Raw genomic sequence first — 20,335 nt, 5'->3', positions numbered from 1 at the left:
TGATTCTCTTTACAGTTTCATCCCATAATGTGGCTTAAAACAATAGATGAATAGGGCTAAACAATATATTGGACTGTGTACCAATCCTACCTCTGCATAACACAACTATTAGTCTTAAAACACATTATGAAGACCAGAAATTCCACAAATTAACTGCTAATTGAAAACCATTCCAGGTGACTACCTCTTGAAGCTAAGAGAATTGTCAAAAGTGTGCAAAGCTGTCATCAAAGCAAAAGGGCACTACTTTAAAAAATCTAAAATATGAAACATATTCTGGTTTGGTTAACACTTTGTTTGCTACTTAATTCAAGATATAGAGATAGATAGATAGATAGATAGATAGATAGATAGATAGATAGATAGATAGATCTAAGAGTCTGTGAGATAAAAAATGCTTTGATTGAAGTTTAGGTCTTTTTGTTGGTCAGTTATAATCATATATGGGGGTGTTTGTCAGTAAAAATAATTTTTAGGTCAATAATCACAAGCAATATAATACCTGAAATGAGTTGTTTCATGGACATAAGACATTATGGAGGGGGCTCAAACTGTATTAAATCGACCATTATTCATCAGAACCAGCACAATGTAATAATAAATCTCCCCTGCTGTAGAACTAGTCTTGGGTTTCTCAGTGGATGTTAGCTGACCAGTTCCAAGTTGTTAAAGGGGTGGTTTGTGAACAAGCAATGTGAATTTAGTAAAATAATGCTATGTGCATTATAGAAGATCAACTATTCATTATGGTGAGATATGATTGTACAATGTGAATATACAGAAGTAGAGAAGCATAAAGTATGTCCAAGATGGGAATACCTGTCTAGAGGATAGATAAGATAAGATAATCCTTTAATAGTCCCTGATGTGGTTCTGCTGGCACCACTCCACAAAATCCCGGTTTAAGTCTCTGCACTCCCTGTCATCTCCATCAGTGATGAGGCCTACTATTGCAAAGTCATCGGAGTACTTCTGTAAGTAACAGCTAGATGAGTTGCACCTAAAGTCAGCAATGTACAGTGTGAAGAGGAATGAGGCAAAAACTGTACCTTGTGGTGTCGCCATACTACAGATTACAGTGTCAGACATACAGTCCCGGGCTCTCACATACTGAGGTCGGTTTGTGAGGTAGTCTAGGAATCAGTTGGAGAGGTGGAGGTCCACTCCAACAAGGTCCAGCTTCTCCCTCAGTAGCCCTGGTTGAATGGTGTTAAAAGCACTGGAGAAGTCAAAGAACATTATTCCCACAGTGTTCCCGAGTTTCTCCAGGTGAGAAAGAGCTCTGTGAAGATGGTGGATAATGGCGTCAGTCACCGCAATGCCTGGGCGATAGGGAAACTGGAGAGCAGAGCTCACTAGAGGTTGGAGATTTATCAGAACCAGTCTCTCTAGGACCTTCATCAAGTGGAATGTCAATGCTACAGGTCTGTAGCCATTGAGGTCCATCGGATGAAGAATCTTTGGAACTGGTACCACACAAGATGTTTTCCACAGTTGTGGTACCACTCCAAGCTTCAGAGACATGGTTTGAAGTTTCTGAGCCCAAAGCAAAATCATATTTTCCATCTCCACCTTCCAAAACTTTTTTTTTTCTGTCGACAATGCTATGTAAGAGCTTAATCTTTGCATGACAAGTTGTAATTTTATTTGGCACCATTTTGGGGTAAATATGTTTTGATTAGATTTTATTATTTTTGGTGGGGCCGTGTCAAAAAACCTACAATTCCATTATTATTTTTTGGATTTTGTTTTTACAGTGTTCAATCTGCACTAACAATTACATCGTAACTTTATCTGGCAGGTCATGAAGATTATGCAGATACCATATTTATATTGGTTTTATTATGTTTTACTAACTAAAACATCAGTTTTAAACATGAACTATACTCTGGTGCCTATAACTTTTTGTACTGTTTTGTTGATAGAGCTATGTCAGGGCTCTTTTTTTGTGAGGCCAGTTGCAGTTTTTATTGGTACCCATTTGTCGTATGTATGACTTATTTATTGCTATTTTTGGGGGTGGAGGCAAGGTGATGAAAATACTTTAATTGCGCGTTGCGGTTATTATATAGCATTCAAGGTGCCGGATAAGTAGCACTATTTTTTAATAGTGCGGATGTATATACACATGGGAATATCTATCATATTTGTTTATTTTATTTTGCTCACATTATATATAGAGATGGGCAGAGCTGTCATGATTTGAATTTGTGTTAGGTTCAGGTGGCTAAAGAACTAAGATTATTTTGGGGTCAAACAAGTTCGATATGAACTACACCTTAAATTCGCAATATACTCTTAGGACTCCATCTATCTAGTCTCTAAGGCAAACATGGCCTAAGTTACAGTATTTAAAAAAGGTATCATCTACTGAAGACTCCCAAGTTTTTTGTTTTTTTATATAAGGTACTGTATGTCATAGTGAAAGTGAAATAAGATAATCAGATAAGATGAGATAAGATAATCCTTTAATAGTCTCACAATGGGAAAATTTCAGCATGTTACAGCAGCCTGGTAATACAGATACAGGATAATACACAGTAATATATTACAGAAAGAGACACCCATATGCTGAGAAGAGAAGATATACTAGGAGTCCATAGCAGCTAAGGAACATAAGAAGAAAGAAGGAAGACTTCATAATCATAATCATTAGTTTTCTGTGCAGAGTGATCTTCGCTTGGACTGATGTAGATTATACAGCCTGACCGCGGTTGGGAGGAAGGACCTCTGATAGCGCTCCTTCTCACACTTGGGGTGAAGCAGACGGTCACTTACAGTGCTGCCAAGTGCCATCAAGGTCTCATACATGAGGTGGGATTTGTTCTCCCACATGGAGGTCACCATGGACAGTATCCTTCTGTCACCCACCACCTGTACTGGGTCCAGGGGGCTCCCCAGGACAGAGCTGGCCCGTCTGATCAGCCTGACATGTATGTCTATGGAAAAGCAATTGGTAAACAGTGGATACAAACTCTGAATTTAACCATACACTACACTGACACTCAATTTTACACATTTAAAAGACTCCAAAAATTATCCTTTTTTGGTGGAAAAAGTGCTTGCCCATGGTTTTGTAGTAAAATTAGCCCGTTTTGATGTGTATGTGCTACAGGGGCTTATTGTTGTTTGTGGCTGAGAGCAAAGTTAAAAAGTGATGGAAATTTTTTTTATTTTTTTTTCAGATCTAAATTGTTGGGTGTTTTTTGTTCTTGGGTGTTCTTTTGTTGTTGTTTTTTTTTTTTTTTTTTTTTACACCACTGGGGCACCAGTGTGTTATAGTGAAATGTGCTGGACCATGACGCAGGACATGTCTGACTGATTTGATGTCTGTCTTGATAGGCACTTGGCAGCTGTGGCTAAATTTATGGCAATGCATCAGGGTATAATTTGATGGACTAGGCCACAGGACATGTCTGGCTGAGTGGTGGCAGTGGTGATAGCTGTTTAGGAGTAGAAGCAGCAGTACAGTAAGTGGAAGATGATGCTGATAAATAGAGATGATACACCACTACATGGAGGCATCAGCCAGAGGTGTTGGAAAATCCTTACGGATCCATGGCTGGTTCATTGTGACATAAGTAATGTTTTACACACTACCTGTGGACAGTTTCATCCTATTAGGTATTACAATGCTACTTGCAGCACTGAACACCCTTTCAACCATAACACTTGAGGCCAGACAAGATAAAACTCCCAAGACAAACCAGGGTAGCTTCTTCCATTGTTCTAACCTATTGACCCAAAATGCCATGGGATCAGAATGAGAGTATAGGTGCACTCTAGGTACGACTGTACCTGCTGGTGCAGCCAGTGATTGTCAGTTGCCTGTTGTGGCTCTAGACGGCACTGCGAGCTGAAAAAATTCTTGTTCATCATTTTCAAGATACTGTACTGGCCCTGGCTCTGGCTTAGTGAAGTGGACTGGGAGTAGGCAGAGACCACCTGGGTTTGCATGTCTGGGTATACAACTTATCCTGATAATACTCCAATTTGGAATTACCTTTGAGAGGTATGGAGGGATTCCCCCATTTTGTCTTTATAGTGAGGGTCTAGGAGCACTGCCATCCAGTACTCATCCCTCTGCTTGATACTAATAATAATACGCTTGTCACTGTGTAAGCAGTGGAGCATATAGCTTGCCATGCTTGCCAGCGTATGCATAGACCCAGGGGCCTGGCATGGTTGGTGTTTTTGGTCAGCGTGGTAGTGGTGGTGGTCGTCATCATCATCATCATCTTGAATCAGATAAGGGTCAGCCTCCTCCCCTGGTTGTTCCTGTGACATATCAAAGGCCCCTTCTGCATCCAAGGGAGAGCCTTCCTCCTCCTCTTCCAGTTTAGGAGTCCCAGTTCCTCTACCATAATGACCCGGATCCTCAACCACCTCCATTCACACAGGGCAATGATGTTGACTAAGAGATGGAAACTGTTACTCCTCTTCTGTCCCTTGTAGCATGTGACTAAGGGTTTCCTGTAAGATATACAATAGAGGTATCACATCGCTGATGCTGCGGTCGTGCTGCTAACAAATTTGATGGCTTCTTCAAAGGGCTTGAGAAGTTGCACACTTCCCTCATAAGCCTTAATAGACATCTTGAAACAACACATGGTCCCTTTGATCTGATGCATATCATCTCGAGGGATCAGAGGGGTGGAAGGGGGATTGACCTTGTCCCTGAACCACCCAGATGCTGTGATTGCTATTGATCACAGCATCTGGGGGTTAAGCCACCGGAGTTGGAGCATTTTTCAACTCCAGCAGATAGTCCTGTAATACAGCCAAGACCCAAATGTCCGCACTATTACATCGCTGAGCACTAATTATAGACTTAGCATGACATAATAGGATAGTGGGGAGCGGGAAGGGATTACAGTGTTCCTGTCATTTCATTTGACCTTTCAGTAGATCGGTAGTAACACTATTTCTAGTCATTACATGACTTATACATTTTTATTATTTAGCAGTTTTCCCTACAACTCTCTAAACTGGTAGGTGCAAAATTACTGCCATACACTGCACACAGTGAGTACAGGAGGAACCTGCTCTATAACTCTCACTCACTCTGTCTCACTCACTCAGAAACAGTCCCAGGATCATGGATCATGCAGGACATATATAGAGAACTACTGATATTAACCGATGTGAGTCAAATGCTTTGCTTATGAAAAAAACTAATATTCAGCATATTTATTCTCTTATCTCCTGTGCTTCTTTCTAACTTCTCCCCCTCACCTCTCCATACACTTTTATAAATATGAATCATCTTAATCGTGACTTGCAGTTCGCCTCGAGACGGTTATAGTAGTGATATTCACATGGAAATGCAGCAGAAGGAGAGGGAGCAGGGAAACAGCCTGATACGAACACAAAGAGGCATACAGTACATTACCAAGTTTTTAAAATCTCCTTTACTATTCATTTATGGAAAATTTGTACTTGTATTTAAGGAGCACTTGTACTGTTTTCTTGTTAGAGGTTTATGGGTTCTTCAAGAGTAGGGAACTTCTTAAAGGGGTTGTCTAGAACCTATCAAAGTTGGGTACTAGTGACCCTTTTAAAACTTCCTACCCCCTACATTGTCACTAACAGCTGCTTCTATACAGATGAACAGGTACATACAGAATCTATAAAGTATGAAGCTGCGGAGATGCTTAGTATTACCGCCTCTACTCTTCAGCTGGGGAAAGCAATTGATTCTAGTCAAAACCAATTGTTTTGTGTTTTAGGTATAGCCACCTAGAATTGACTTCATAAACAAAACAATCCATTCTGTATCTCCGCATTTATTTCTAAATAAACCGAATTAAGTTGAAACCCAAATATCAAATTGATATTGAATTTCACAAATCAGATGGATGCAAACTGTGATGTGATCATTACTCGGGTTTTTTTCTTCCTGCAGTGAAACAGAGAATCATTTTAAATATTTGACTGAAAATATAAGAGAAATGTAATACATGGAACAGAATACCTGCACAGTCACGAGAAAAATGAAGTCCTATAGTTTTACATTAAAAAAAAAATCCAGTCCTTAAAAGGTCTGAAGATTAACCGAGGCCAGGGCCTATTTTCCTAGTTGAGGCCAGACACTTTTTTTTTGTACATTTGGATATGAGGGCTATGGACTATTGGGTTATTCAAATAATTGTTATATTTTTGGGCTATTTTCATGTACAAATTTATTCTTATATTTAATTTTTTTTGGCATGTTTTTTCATTTTTTTTTATATCTGGGAAAATGTGAACAAAAAGGGATGGGGAAATGTTTCTTTTTTTCAACTATTTTATTGTTTTTATTTGGGGGGTTAACAACACAATAGTTTTCCTTCTTCCTTATGATAATTTTTATGTAGCTGACATAGTTTTATGCTGCCTGGGGCGGGGCTAGAACCTGTGATGTTTGCTTGTTATTAACAAGGGTTTTTTTTTTATTTTACTTTAATTTTTTTTGTATATATATATATATATATATATATATATATATATATATATATATATATTTTAATTTTTTTGGTTATTTCCCTGTAACTGGTAATGAGCGCAGCCTCTGAACTGCAGAGATGATCTGGGTCCATATCGGAGGGGAGCTGCATCATGGCGATGTTGACACTGAGCGGTGAGAAAGGCCCCGTCAAGTACTAATCTATGGACGAGTACTGTCAGGAGGAGGGACGGGGCATTCCTCACCGCTCAGCGTCATCAATGGGCGGTAAAGAATGCCCCCTCTGACAGTACAGTGCTATGGACTCTACTGTCAGGAGGGGCGTTTCTCACAGACTGTCAGACACACCCTTCTGACACTGAAGAGCTACAGTAATGGCACCGATAGCACTTCAGCAGGGGCACATAATGGGAAAGCTTTCTGGTGGTGTATTACATCGCATGTGCCCGAGGATGTGAAAGGTCTTCTTTAAGTTTCTGCTGCATCATTTCAGTTGGGTTGAGGTCTAGACATTGAAAGGTCATTGCAGTACCTTGATTCTTTTCTTTTACAGTCATTCTGTTGTAAATTGTCATGGTCAATCCCTGCAAAGTGCCTGAGTCCATCAAACCCAGAGAGGAAAGTAAATTGTGAAGTACTTTCTTGTCCACATGTTCCCTGCGGAGATCTCGTGGCAAGCACACGGACCCCATTATAGTCTATGGGGTCCATGTGCTTTCACTGCACACAGCTTGCAAATGTGTTCTGTAGTCCGTTTGGGGGGGTCTCCATGCGGACTCCACCGAACGGATTACCAACACAGATGTGAACCAGGCCTTAGATAAGTCAGGCTCTCCTGATGGATCCTTTTCCCATGAACGTTTGTGCTTCCATTGCTGAAATATCAAAATATGCAAATGAACAGTTTGGAGCACCGAAGACTGTTTCTCCAAACTCCTATAATCCACACAGCTTTAATACACCCTCCTTCTTTGAGTGATAGAGCCAGGGAGCTATGCTGAAATCTTGCCTCTTGGGTGTATGTTCTCGTGTTTGAGCTGCCATAGTATAGCAGTGTGGGGCGTAGCAGTTAGGAGAAATGGAGCCACTCTCAGTGCTCCAGAGTACTTGACAGCTTATTGTGAAATAAATAAGAAAGCACAATTTTTTGGGGACAAGGCAATAGGTTCAGGAGAGCTTCACCTATCTGTGTTGCACCTTGGTGACAGACTCCCTTTAAGCCATGCTGCCATGTTTGATTTAGAAAGAAAAGACTTTCTCAGTCAAACCCTTAAACACAAGTCATTATTATTCAGCCATTTTCTAACTAAAATATCATGAATTTAAGCAGATTGTTTGGAAATGGCCTAATAACCCTTCCAGGATTGATGGAAGGCAACAATTACCTCCCTAAAATTATTGCTGATGTCTTTCCTCCTCGACACAGTTTTGTTTTTTTTTCTTCATTTCATAGTTTATTGGTTTTCAAAAAGGCAAACAATACAGTGACAAGAGATGGCTGCAACAGCAGCAACAACATCTTATACTGTAGATAACGGGGAGATCCCCAAGTAGATGCTAGAGGAAAAAAGGAGGAGGGGAAGGGAAGAAGAAAGGGAAAGGACTGAGGGGCAACAAAAACAAAACAATGCAGAGTGAGAGAGACAAAAAAAGGAAAAAAAGGGGGGGGCTATATTGTAAAAGTATCCGGTACCGGGGAGGCATAGGCCTCAGAAGCGCCTGATAGTCACTGGTACGTGAATATCCAGTAAAACCAGGTTTTGTTAAAAGTTTTGACAGGAAAGAGGCAAGGTTCTTCATACGCATAATCTCATTGACCTTCAAAATCCAGAGGGAGAGAGGAGGGGTTCAGTTCGCTTCCAAAACTGCAGGATACATGCCTGAGCCGAAAGGATTAAAAATCGAAGCAAGGAGTACTTACAGATACGCACCGGGGTCTCGCAATGATGGAGGAGGAACAGAGCAAGGCCCAAATGGTGAGAAGTCTGAGTAACTTGAGAAATAATCCTCTTAACCCTGTCCCAGAAGGGGGATAAAGCGCTACAAGATCAAAAAATATGTAACATGGTGCCCTTCTCCACCTCACACCTCCAACATATTGATGAGACCTGTGAGAGAAGAGCATACAATCTTGAGGGGACACGATACCACTGGGTAAGGAGTTTAAAACGGGTCTCCTGATAACGCAAGCTGGTCAATGTTTCATGTGTGAGAAGGAATATACGCTCTCTTTGGACGTGAATGAGAGACAAGTTAAGGTCAGTCTCCCACTTTAACATGAAGTGAGGGACATCATCAGGCAGGGGTTATATCAGGAGTTTGTAGATGGTAGCTAAGGAGTGCCGTAGGGGCCCTGAACCCACACACAGCTATTCTAGAAACATATACTCGGTCCTGAATTCCATGGGGGGGAAAGATTGTATGAAATAGCGGATCCACGTCATACATTCAGGGGAGGAAGATCATGGAGGGGAAAATGCCTGGGCCTACTCACCAACCTGAATCTTTCCGGAGATGACCCACTTTAAAGAAACTCTGGTGATGCCAGTTATGGAACACCCTGCTTGACACTGTTTTAACACATATTTGAATGCTTCAGACCTGCAAACTGACAAAACTTCTGCTGTTATAGAGTTCACACTTTAAGACCTCTTAAGGACCAGATTTTGTTTTTATCATGTCCTGATACATAAACCATAAAATTGACCAGGGACATAGCTATCTGTGGTGCATCGGTATGTGGGTTGTAAAAAAAATCATTCAATTTGCATTTTTTGGCTCAAAATCATCTATGCATTAAAAGTGAAAGTTTTTTTCCACCAGGAAACTGGCATAGAATCTTTGTTAAATTCCCCCTACCAGGTTTTAAGAATTACCAAGATCGATTGCAAATGGGAGAGTAAAAAGAGTCCAAAGAGAGAGTTACTTATTATGTTTTTTTATACAGGTAAATCAGCTTATACCCAGGGCAGCATGGTAGCTCAGTGATTAGCACTAGGATCCTGAATTTGTATCTAAAAATGCAGATTTTTATTTGTCTGTGTGTATTCCCTGCATACACTTTGGAATATGTTGGCAATATATATATAGGGGTGCACCACTAATGAGGTGTGGTGAGTCGGCCGCCTCAGGCAACACTTTCTGTGGGGCGGAATTTGACCATTTTATTTATTTTTTTACTTTTTTTTCCAAACTAGCCCAAGACAGGCCACTCTGAAGACAAAACTTAGTGGACCTGTCCTGCGCTGGCTTAGAACCTATGCGTCTCAGCGCAGGTGACGATGATAAGACGTCATCACGCCTCCTGGGCTGAGGCGCAGACGTTTAAGGCATGGGTGAAGGAAGAAGAGTCGGGAGCTGCTGCAGCTCAGGATCGCTAGGTAGGTGAGAATACCTTTTTGTTTTTGTTTAATAGGCTGCTACCTGCTGGAATATCCCCAGCAGGTAGCGGCCTATTTCTCTTCCTCCCCAGTCCTGCTCATGGTCACCCCCTTCTGATATAGGATGCAGATGAGGGGAGCAGAAGCGGCTGTGAGCAGGCCCATGAACCCCAACAACTATGCTTCTATTATTATACTCCGGGGTCTTTTCAGAGCCCCATGAGAGGTGAATAAACATAATAAACACTGTTACTCACCTCTCCTGGAACCGCTGTTACTCCTAGCAGGCTTCAGGCCTTTATGGTAATGTCCTAGATGTCATGTGGACGTCTGGGACATTACCATATAGGCCTGAAGCCTGTGCTAGGAGTCACAGCGGATCCCGGAAAGGTGAGTTAGTAACAGTGTTTATTATGTTTCTTAGCCTCCACTGGGTCTCTGATTATTATACTCTGGGGTCTGAAAAGACCCCAGATTATAATAATAGTTCATGGGTGGGCTACTATGGGGCACAATAGAGGTTGAGTGGGCCACTATGGGGCATAATAGAGGTTGAGTGGGCCACTATGGGGCATAATAGAGGTTGAGCAGGCCACTATGGGGCATAATAGAGGATGGGTGGCTTTGTATACACTTCAGTGCCGCTGGTATTTAGCCACGCCCAATCTCTCATTGTCATGGGAGCATTTGGGACGAGGTGACGTGGTTGAGCTGAATGTGTGTTCTGACACCACCTCATCCCAGGAGTATACGTCCTTCACTATACAATCATGTGACGGCGCCGCCACGTCATTAGTGTGTGGATGGCGCCATTAAGCTTTATTCCATTTCATTGTATTTGGGACAAGATTGGATTTCGGCAGTTCTATTGGTTTGGTTTGGTTTGATTGTGTGTGAATGTGCTAGGCACCTAGTATGAATGTGTACATGTGGGTGTGTTTGCTATGTCATTGTTTGGGGTGGTGTCTTGCACAGCTATCATCTATTGCTTGTTCTTAGTATTACACATATATACCCCTACATTTTACTTGCCTCCTGACGAATCCAGTGTGTGGCAAAACGCGCGTCGGGGTAGCGTTCCTTAACCCCTTTTCTCCTGGAATTTTTCTGCGTTGGTGCTGCACTTTCATCTATCTAACATCATGAATTCAGGTATATTTCTGGTGCATATCTGGTGCTAGTTTTACCTGGTTTTGCCTAGTATTCTGTTACTATTTGTGCATGCTGATTTATTTAATGATGACATTTTCTTCTTATGTGATCTATTTATTATTGCATGTCCCTTATATAACATTAGCCTGTGTAGAATCTCCAATAGGCATTTAGAGGGTGTGGTTCTAGGAGTATTGGTTGTGGTTTTATGACCTTCACACTACATGTGTATCTAGAAGTACCATATAATACGATATGATTGTTTGATATTTTATAATAATAAAGTTTAATAATTTTATACTACTCTTGGATACCACATGTGTTTTTAGGTATTTAGGACATATATCTATGTGGTTTCTTGGCTGTAGCTTTCTTTAGGGGGAGCTTGTTTGGTTGTTGAAATTGGGAGTTAATCTGAGCATTTCAGAGAAGTGGTGTAACTTGGGAGAAGTCTTGTATATGAGCGTGGGAGGTTCTGATAATAAAAGATGGTACATTTATACTCACCTTTCCTCACCTTTCATGGGCATCCTCATTCTGACCTGCTGTCTGCGACATCTTCCTTGGTCCTCTTCTAGATGCCAACTGAGATCACACGTCCCAACATCATTACTGGGGCCTGTGATTGGACTTCAGCAGTCACTTGAGGTGCAATGACATCATTATATGCACCCCATGTGACCCCAGCAGTGATTTCGGGGCACATGACCTCAGTCACTGGTAGGAAAAGCCCTGGAAAGAATGGGTAGCCCAGGAGAGGTGACTATAAGTATTTTTTTCATTTTTAGTGACCTCCCCTGGGCTGGCATCAATTGGAAAGGGGCCTGGCAATAGCCAGACCCCTTTCCATTAACAATATATATAGCGTTTTGGGAACCAGGCTTTCCCCCAACCACTATCATGGTGGGGACCCGGCCGTTTCTGTACCTCCCTGGACCCGGTCACAGCTGCACTCGCTGCGACCCCGATCGTTACGTCACTCATGCTATCTAATTTGCTGACATCTTTTGAGGCTAAGACACACGCCCTAGAAATTAATGGGACCATACTTTTATCTACAATCGTAGAAAAAATCTATGGTCGCCTGCATGAAGCCTTAATTTGATATTGGTCAGCCACAATGTAGGAGATCAGTCGCTCATGGGTTTTTGTGTATGCACAATCAGAAGCATAATAGACTATACTTACTGTATTATACACTTGTACCTTAAGATAACCATATGTAAAATTTCCTAACCTGAATGATGAAATTTTCAGCAGACAGAAGTCTGCCGTTGACCATTACAAATGCTTGTTCACATAATATTCCATTTTAAGTGGTTTAAAGTGTCTGTCACCTGTCACCAGATCTGAAAAGCTTAAAAAACCCTGCATCATCTGATCAGCGCTGTCACCCTGAGTGTTTTGGTGTTTTGTTTATCCATATCCGTTCAGCCATTCAAAAGATATAAGCCCTGTTAGTGTTGATGCTAATTAGAGTCTACTAGCCAAGTAGGTGGGAACACATTGTTTCTAAGGAGGTGGGGTCTCATTGTGCTGTATAACATGCAGTGTCAATGGGCTTTTCAGACCTGGTGACAGGTCCTCTTTAATACAATATGGCTATGACTGCAAGTTAGTTTTTTCTTTTTTCTTTTTTTATATTATATCAGTCTACTGAATTCATTTTTAAGTGACCTTTTTGTCACACTTTTGTATGTAAACACCTTTTTTTTTCCTACAAAACATTTGCAGAAATATTTTTTTTTTAATTCTAATACATCAATAACTATATCGTCACCACGTAAATATTCCATCAGACGCGACAGGTTTTACGTCTCTGCAGTAACTCAAGAGTCTAAATGTGACAGTTACATCAAAAGCCCGGAAATACTTTGTAGTTAGGTGATTACTCAAATTTCCTCTTCCCTTGTCAAACGGCATCGAAGCTTTAACACAGTATACAATGTAAGCACGACTCTGTACACTCTCTGCAGTGTTAGCATGGGGCCGCCATAGCAGAGCTGATCGAAGTACTAAAATATTTTTTGGCATATTTTTTAATTTGCTATTGTTGTCTTTAGGGTTATTGGTCAGTCCAGGTATTTCAAGGCTAAAAGAGTGAAATTGCTAGAAACGTTGCTAGATAAGATTAGGGACTTCCTATGCAATAAAACAGCACTGTATACAACCTTATATCTTGTCCGGCTCAGATCCCCATGTACAGGGAAGGAATCTCCCACACCCTGCATCTCAAGTCGCATCTCTCCCCCTTCCGCTTATACAAGATGGTGGCATAGTACTCTCCACCTCCATCTCCTTTTAGAGGTCCTTTACATCCAGACAGATCAGGTCCCCCAGCGCTACATAGAGATTGGTTGGGAGACTGTCACTGCACGAGGTCCTTCCAGTCCTAAAGGATTTGGCGGCTTCAATAGGGCAGTTGACATCCCCAGCCAGAACCACTGCTCTAGTGGCAACAAACTGAGTCCGCAGGACCTGGAAAAGCTCCAGGCGCTCGACCCCCATAGGGGAAGCATACACGTTGATGAGCCTAAAAGGCTTACCTTCCCAGGAGCCATCTATGACTGCTAGAAGGCCACAGACTAGGTCCTGGACAGATTCAACAGTGAAGGCATCACCCCAAATGAGGACAGCTATTACTGTGGACTTGCAGTCGCCCCCAGCAAACCAGTAGGACGGGCTATGGAGACAGTTACCACATGAGAAGGTGCACGCGACAAACAGGCTGATCCCCAGTGTGCTCACTCCAGATCGGATATCGGTAGCAGGGGCGCACTGCTAATGAGGTGAGGTGAGGCGGCCACCTCAGGCAGCACCTTTTTTAAAAAAAATAAAATAAATTTTTTTTTGTCTAAACTAGCCCAAGATAGGCTGCTCTGAAAACAAAACTGAGCGGACCTGTCCTGGGCTGGCTTAGACCTCTGCATCTCAGCACAGGCGGCGATGATAAGACGTCATCACGACTCCTGTGCTGAGATGCAGACGTCTAACGCATATATATATATATATATATATATATATATATATATATATATATATATATATGGGTCAGGGGCATGGAGAAGTGTGGAGTCAAAGATGTCTATGTTGCAAACTTTACAGAGACAAGTCACAGCTGGATGAAGTGGTGAAGTGGTCATGGCGGTCCAAAGGGAAGAGATGGGAAATGTGAGCAGGTTCACCGATGTATATATGCAAGAGAAATACATAGATAATAATAAAGGGATTTTTCCTAGATCTGCATTTTGCCCCACCTTACAATTGTATAGACAATGTACTTACAGTAATTTATTATCAGAGTCGAAAAGAGTTTGTCACAATGTCTTGCTGATGCTCAGAGCTCAAGCAGCAGACTTGTTCTCTATCTGATCCTGTCACTTTCTTTCTACAGGGGCTGTGAGGGCTTCCAGTATATTCCCTATCCTCAGTGTGATCCTACTCTTCATGGGAGGACTCTGCATTGCTGCCAGCGAGTTCTACAAAACTCGACACAATATCATATTAAGTGCTGGCATCTTCTTTGTGTCTGCAGGTAACATAAATTAGTCCTCAAGGTGAAAAATGTGTTATATATAAGACATGCCTGTCTGAAAAGAACAGTTTATAGAATTGTTTTGGTCAACAATGTGCAGAAAATAAATATGAGCGGATTTATTTTTATAAAGTATCAATGTAAGAGCTCAAGCAGAAAGCAGTAGTCAAAATTCTGCACAGAGCAATAGAGTTAAAGAGGTTCTCCAAGAATCTGTATTGTTGGTCTATCCTTAGTCTTTAATTCTGGATTAGTTGGGGTCCGAGACCACAGCCCCCATCAATCTGCAGTATTACAGCTTACATCCATACACTAAGCTAAAACCAGATGATTACCAAGGGTAACGTGTTATTAAGATGAAAGGGCCCCTTTTTCTTTCTGTTGGGCTGTATTTGAAGAGCAATGCAAGTGTGTGGATTCATAGAAAGTCTATGTATGGTGCTGTAGTGATTGATGGGAACCTCAACAACTGAACTTTCCTATCCTACCAATTGAACTTACTGACCTGCCCTTATGACAAGTCAAAACTTTGTGACAATGAGAGGTTCCCTTTACAGAGGTTGACCACAAATGAATCTTATTCCCTATATACACGATAGAGGATAAGTGTCTGATGGTGGGCATCACACCTCTTGCACCCCTCCCTTTCAAGAAAATGGGGATCCCAAGTCTCCATATTTCATTGGAGTTTTGGTTGTGCTGCTTCATTTATCTCTATAGGAACAGTGAGAACTAGGATACATCTATCTCAGGCAATCCTATAGAAGAGAATGGAGCAGCAGTACTCATGTGCGCCCATCATCCATTTATATGGAGGAACTTGGTACTCGCGTTAATGTGAATGGAAGAGTCCCAGTGGTCTGACCCCACCAATAAGACATTTATCCCCTAACATGTGAATAGAGGATAAGTATAACTTTTGGTACATCCCTTTTAAAGGGGTTACCTGAGGATGGAATCTTTTTTACAATACATTCTGGACACTTTATGAACATATTCACTGTATATCAATCACCCCAATGATTAGCTTTGTGGAGCGCAGCGAGGAGGGAGAGGGGAGGCAGAAGTCTCATTGCTCTCAGCTCATCTTTGCTCAGGTTCCAACTCTTGACCAATTCTATTCTACTCTATGGACCTGCAGCTGAAGTACGGTACAGTCCTCGCATAGCCTCTTTATTACTGTAGTTACGTTATCCCGCACAACCTGACATCAGGCATGGAGAGATGCAGGCAGCATGCTGGATGGACACAGTACACTGTCAGAAAAGTTTTGTACAATTAGCATAGCTCACATGATCAACACTCTTATTGTACACTGACTTTTGTACCTGTACAATAATACTGTGCATCTCCATGCCACATGCCAGATAGAGCTGGAGAATGCAGCAATGTGACACCAGGGACATTGAACATATTAGGCGTCATGCAAATGTCATTTTGTGCATAAAATCCACAATTGCCTATAATACATGGTTCCACCATTTTCTGTGAGCCCATACACACAGCCTTTGTTTTTGCAGCTGTGTGTCCAGGACGTAGAACTGAGCCACAAAATATACAGCAGACCCTATACATGTCTGTTTTTTGCATCTCTGTCCATTCATCCAAGTGTGTGGTCAGTATGAATCACAGATACCAATCTGTGCGCCATTTTTTCCATTTTCACTGACCAGTACAATGCACACGGTCATGAGCATAGCGCCTGGATCTTGGATTTTTCAATGTGCAAGACAGTTTGCATTGTTCTGAAAATTATTTTAACTATGGTGTATTTTATATCTATTTTATGTATAGAATAATCTATTTTATTGATGTACCTTGTATTCTTTGTCATATAACCTATCCCGTTTCATGTCCAGGGCTTACATTGATTATAGGAAGCTCTTTTGGGGTTTAGCCAATATTCTGCTGCCCTCAAAGGCATTTCTTATATTGAAAGATGCAGAATATGAGCAGAACCATCTATGTTCTGTAATAAAGCCCTGCAATGTCTATCGCATATTCGTTTCCCATCCTTCAGTAAGTGTATTCAGACCTCTATGACTGGCAGGATTAGTCGAGTTGTAGCAGCAAAGTGTGAATACATTTTCCTCTTCTGCCACAACTCCATTTAGGCAATGACCATTGATCCACTGCTCTGACCGCAGGAGGGAGCGTAGATGAGTCATGATCATCTAACATACAGGAAATGAGAAGCACAGAGCCATTTATTACTGACGAACAGTAGTATTTCCTGGGGCAAAAAAATTCCAGGGACAGACCCTTGAAACTTTGAACCAAAGCCAAGGGCGCGGGGTAAGCAAGCAAGGTACCTATGGTGTTACACAAAGTGGAGGATGGAGGTTCAATACAAAGCAAATGCATTTGTTCAGATACTTGCAGGCTACTCTAACCCATACTGTAGTGCTCAGTGCAGCTTTATATTATTATATTCACTACAACACATAGCAATGGAGACAAAGTATTGTATAGACAGTATAAATAGACAGTATAAATAGGTGACTATTGGCTAAAGTCTGTAATAAACATGGAGGAGCTTGTGCGGATTATTGTGATCATAGTAATTTCAAATACTATGAATAAACCATATAGGAGGTTGTCGTCCATGACTTGTTTGGCTTAAAAGCGTTTTCAGTTAAGAAACCTTTCTGCATCCTGAAATGTAGATGGGATTATATACAAAGTAGATGGCAGCACCTAAGGTCATCTGGTGGGTTTACCGCCAGTCCCAGTCACATGACCAGATTAGTGTCCCTCACTTAATCAGTAGTCAGTAACCCCCTGTCCTCTGTGTAAGTGTGCTCACAACGCCCCCCGTGGTTGTGGCCTAAAATACATCTCCCTGCTTTTTGTCCTCTTCTTTGTTTTCATGTGCAGCATGTGTCCATGTTACTGTGGGGCTCAGGCTGTGTGGATGGAGGAGGAAGATGGGTTACATGGAAGGGAGAGAGAAAGAGGCATGGTCTGTGTTGTGGGAGAGGAAAAACTCCTTGTAAAGTACAAAAGATATTGAGACCTCCACATTTCTTTGGCCTTAATGGGGATTATCCAGGATTAGAAACCATGGCTGCTATCATCTTCTCAGGATGCAATATCATATGCAGGATATTCAGGATGCATATGGTAATGCATCTCAAATGAATGGGACTGAGTTGCAGTATGGCTATTCAACCAAGAAACGTGATGTCACTTCCTTAGAAGAAGAAAACATCCAGGTTTTCTAACTCTGGATAACCCCCATTAAAGTCTGTTCTTCTCACTTCCTGTATTTCTCTCCCCTCCTCCCTCTTGTTGAACAGACACAGAACGCTTATGCAGATCAGATAATATGCAGATGCTTGTACAGAATGGACTCAGTGTTATCTGTGTGTTTACATAGAGAGATAACAGACTCGGCTTTATCAGCAAACTGCAATTAGCTGAACTATTGTCCTAACAGCAAGAGCAGTAAGTAACTGACGTCACTTTCCTATAGGTCCGTGGTTATAGCAACGCTGTGTAAACAATGGGAGGAATAAGGTCACATAACAGGCAAACAAAGCAGAATTTCTAAAGCAATATATTTAGGAAAAGTTTTCAATTTACCAGTACATAAGCTACCAGTATAGATAGGATCCTTGAGATGGGACAACCCATTTAAGGTTCTACTAGAAAGCCTGAGTGTTGGACTGAATGTGTTCCAATTCATCATAAACATGTCAGTTAGCTCTTGTTTGCATCAGTTTATTACACAGGCTCATGCTATAGCGATAGTTCCTCCCTGATTCTGCTGCATTCTGTATTAGTAGTATATCCAGGGTGGATAATCTTGCACCTATGATATGCAATCACTCAGGAAATGAGGGAGCACGTGCCTGACCGCACCATTAGACAGGCCAGTTCTCCTTAGGCACACAGTTCAGAGCAGTGGTCACATATATATATACTATTGCTCTGTTTACACAGAAGATTTGAGGTCCCTGTCCTCATGATCCGTCAGACCCCCATTTATCGCCTATTGGTTTGTAGACCAATCCCTTTAATGTTATCAGTTTTCTATGCAGAAATACCCTACAATGTTTACTGCTTTTTTCCTGTTTTCACTTTTTCTCTTTTTCTATGATCCACAGGCCTGAGCAACATCATTGGGATCATTGTGTACATATCTGCCAATGCTGGTGACCCTTCAAAAAGCGACTCAAAGAAAAACAGCTACTCATATGGCTGGTCCTTTTACTTTGGGGCCCTTTCCTTCATTATTGCTGAAATGGTGGGGGTGCTTGCTGTTCACATGTTCATTGACCGCCACAAACAGCTGAGGGCCACAGCACGGGCAACGGACTACCTCCAGTCCTCTGCAATCACTCGCATTCCAAGTTATCGCTACCGTTATCAGAGGCGCAGCCGCTCCAGCTCCCGGTCAACGGAGCCATCCCACTCCCGTGATGCCTCTCCTGTGGGCCTCAAGGGCTTCAACACCCTTCCCTCCACTGAGATCTCCATGTACACGCTGAGCCGCGACCCTCTCAAATCGGCCGGGACCCCTACAGCCACTTATAACTCGGATAACAGCTTCCTCCAAGTTCATAACTGTATACCCAAAGATAATAAGGACTCTGCGCACACCAACACAGCCAATCGCAGGACCACCCCAGTATGAAACAAGATGGAGGAAGAGAAGAAAGACACAGACAGATAGATCAATGAGGGTCAGAAAGCTAAAGTAATATGGTCTAGATAAAGAGATCTGTGTATCAAGCTTTGGGCTGTAAATTAAGTGTGACACATGGCCCATTTTTGGTTCTAAAATAAGTCCGAAAAAATTTTTGTCACCATTATGGCAACAAATCTTAAACGCAAAACTTTCAAGTTATCTATCAGTTTTCATGATGCAGTAAACCATTTACTGAAAGTGTAGTAATCATGAAATACGAGCTCAGGACAACCTTGTCCATGTGTACAGACCCCAAATGCTGCATTGCAATTGTCCATCCGTAGCTACAGGATGAAAACAACTGCAGAACAAAAACTTTTTTTTTTTTCAAAAATTCTGGAAAAAGCCACTTTCCTTCCTTCGATAGGATAATAGGAATCGTTTGACACCAGATGCCTGAGTCTGATACACAGATCTGTATGTGTAAAAGAAAGTCTTCATCCTTGAGAAAATATCCTCAGAGTGGTTACTGGCGTTTCCTTGTTTTTGGCGTAGTATGCAAATCTGTTCTATCTGGCCTACGTGGTTTGTCTGAAATCTTAAACCAGCTGCTAAATCTGACATTTATGGTCTAGAAACCACATTGCAATTACCTAACCCTATATAACCCTATAAACACTGTGAAATGGCATCATGGTTTTGGGGCTCTTCCAGTAAGTATATATCATTTTGAGGTGATATTTTATTGAGGATGCAGACTGTGTCGAAAATGGCGTTGCTTGTATAGGAGGAGAAAAAAACAAGGATTTAGTCCCTTTAATGTATGAATAATAATGGGTATCCATGATGGACAGTTACCAATAAAAATACATTATGTAATACAGCATATTATTGGCAAAAAGATAAAATATAGTAATACATGGCACATTAAACATACTGTATTAGGTGTACATATACAGTAAGTACTTTGCATAAATGTACAGCATATCTCCCAGTGTATAGCGATCTCATGTATCATACAATATGTCAATATGTACATCATCATAATATTATCCAAAGTAGTGATGATATATATATATATATATATATATATATATATATATATATATATATATATATATATATATCACAGGATGCCCATTATTACTCACTTTTTTTTTACTAGACTGACTATATTTGATTATATACTA

General features: G+C 41.3%; 2 protein-coding genes across 2 annotated transcripts in view; one reads left to right on the top strand and one right to left on the bottom strand.

The window, feature by feature from the left end:
• Positions 1 to 20,196, top strand: part of CACNG2 (calcium voltage-gated channel auxiliary subunit gamma 2) — a 98,379-nt gene extending 78,183 nt beyond the window's left edge. The window contains exons 3-4 of the mRNA XM_075286867.1: positions 14,372 to 14,512; positions 18,622 to 20,196. Coding sequence (XP_075142968.1) covers positions 14,372 to 14,512; positions 18,622 to 19,151 — 671 coding nt within the window. The 3' untranslated portion in view covers positions 19,152 to 20,196. The remainder of the gene's footprint in view (positions 1 to 14,371; positions 14,513 to 18,621) is intronic.
• The window catches only part of STIMATE (STIM activating enhancer), a 372,954-nt gene that overhangs the window by 254,275 nt on the left and 98,344 nt on the right, over positions 1 to 20,335 (bottom strand). The gene's annotated exons all lie outside the window — the stretch shown is intronic.

Source organism: Leptodactylus fuscus, chromosome 9, assembly GCF_031893055.1.
Source record: "Leptodactylus fuscus isolate aLepFus1 chromosome 9, aLepFus1.hap2, whole genome shotgun sequence".
Classification (NCBI taxonomy): Eukaryota; Metazoa; Chordata; class Amphibia; order Anura; family Leptodactylidae; genus Leptodactylus; species Leptodactylus fuscus.
Note: the sequence above shows the minus strand (reverse complement) of the source record. Positions and strands in the feature narration are given on the sequence as shown.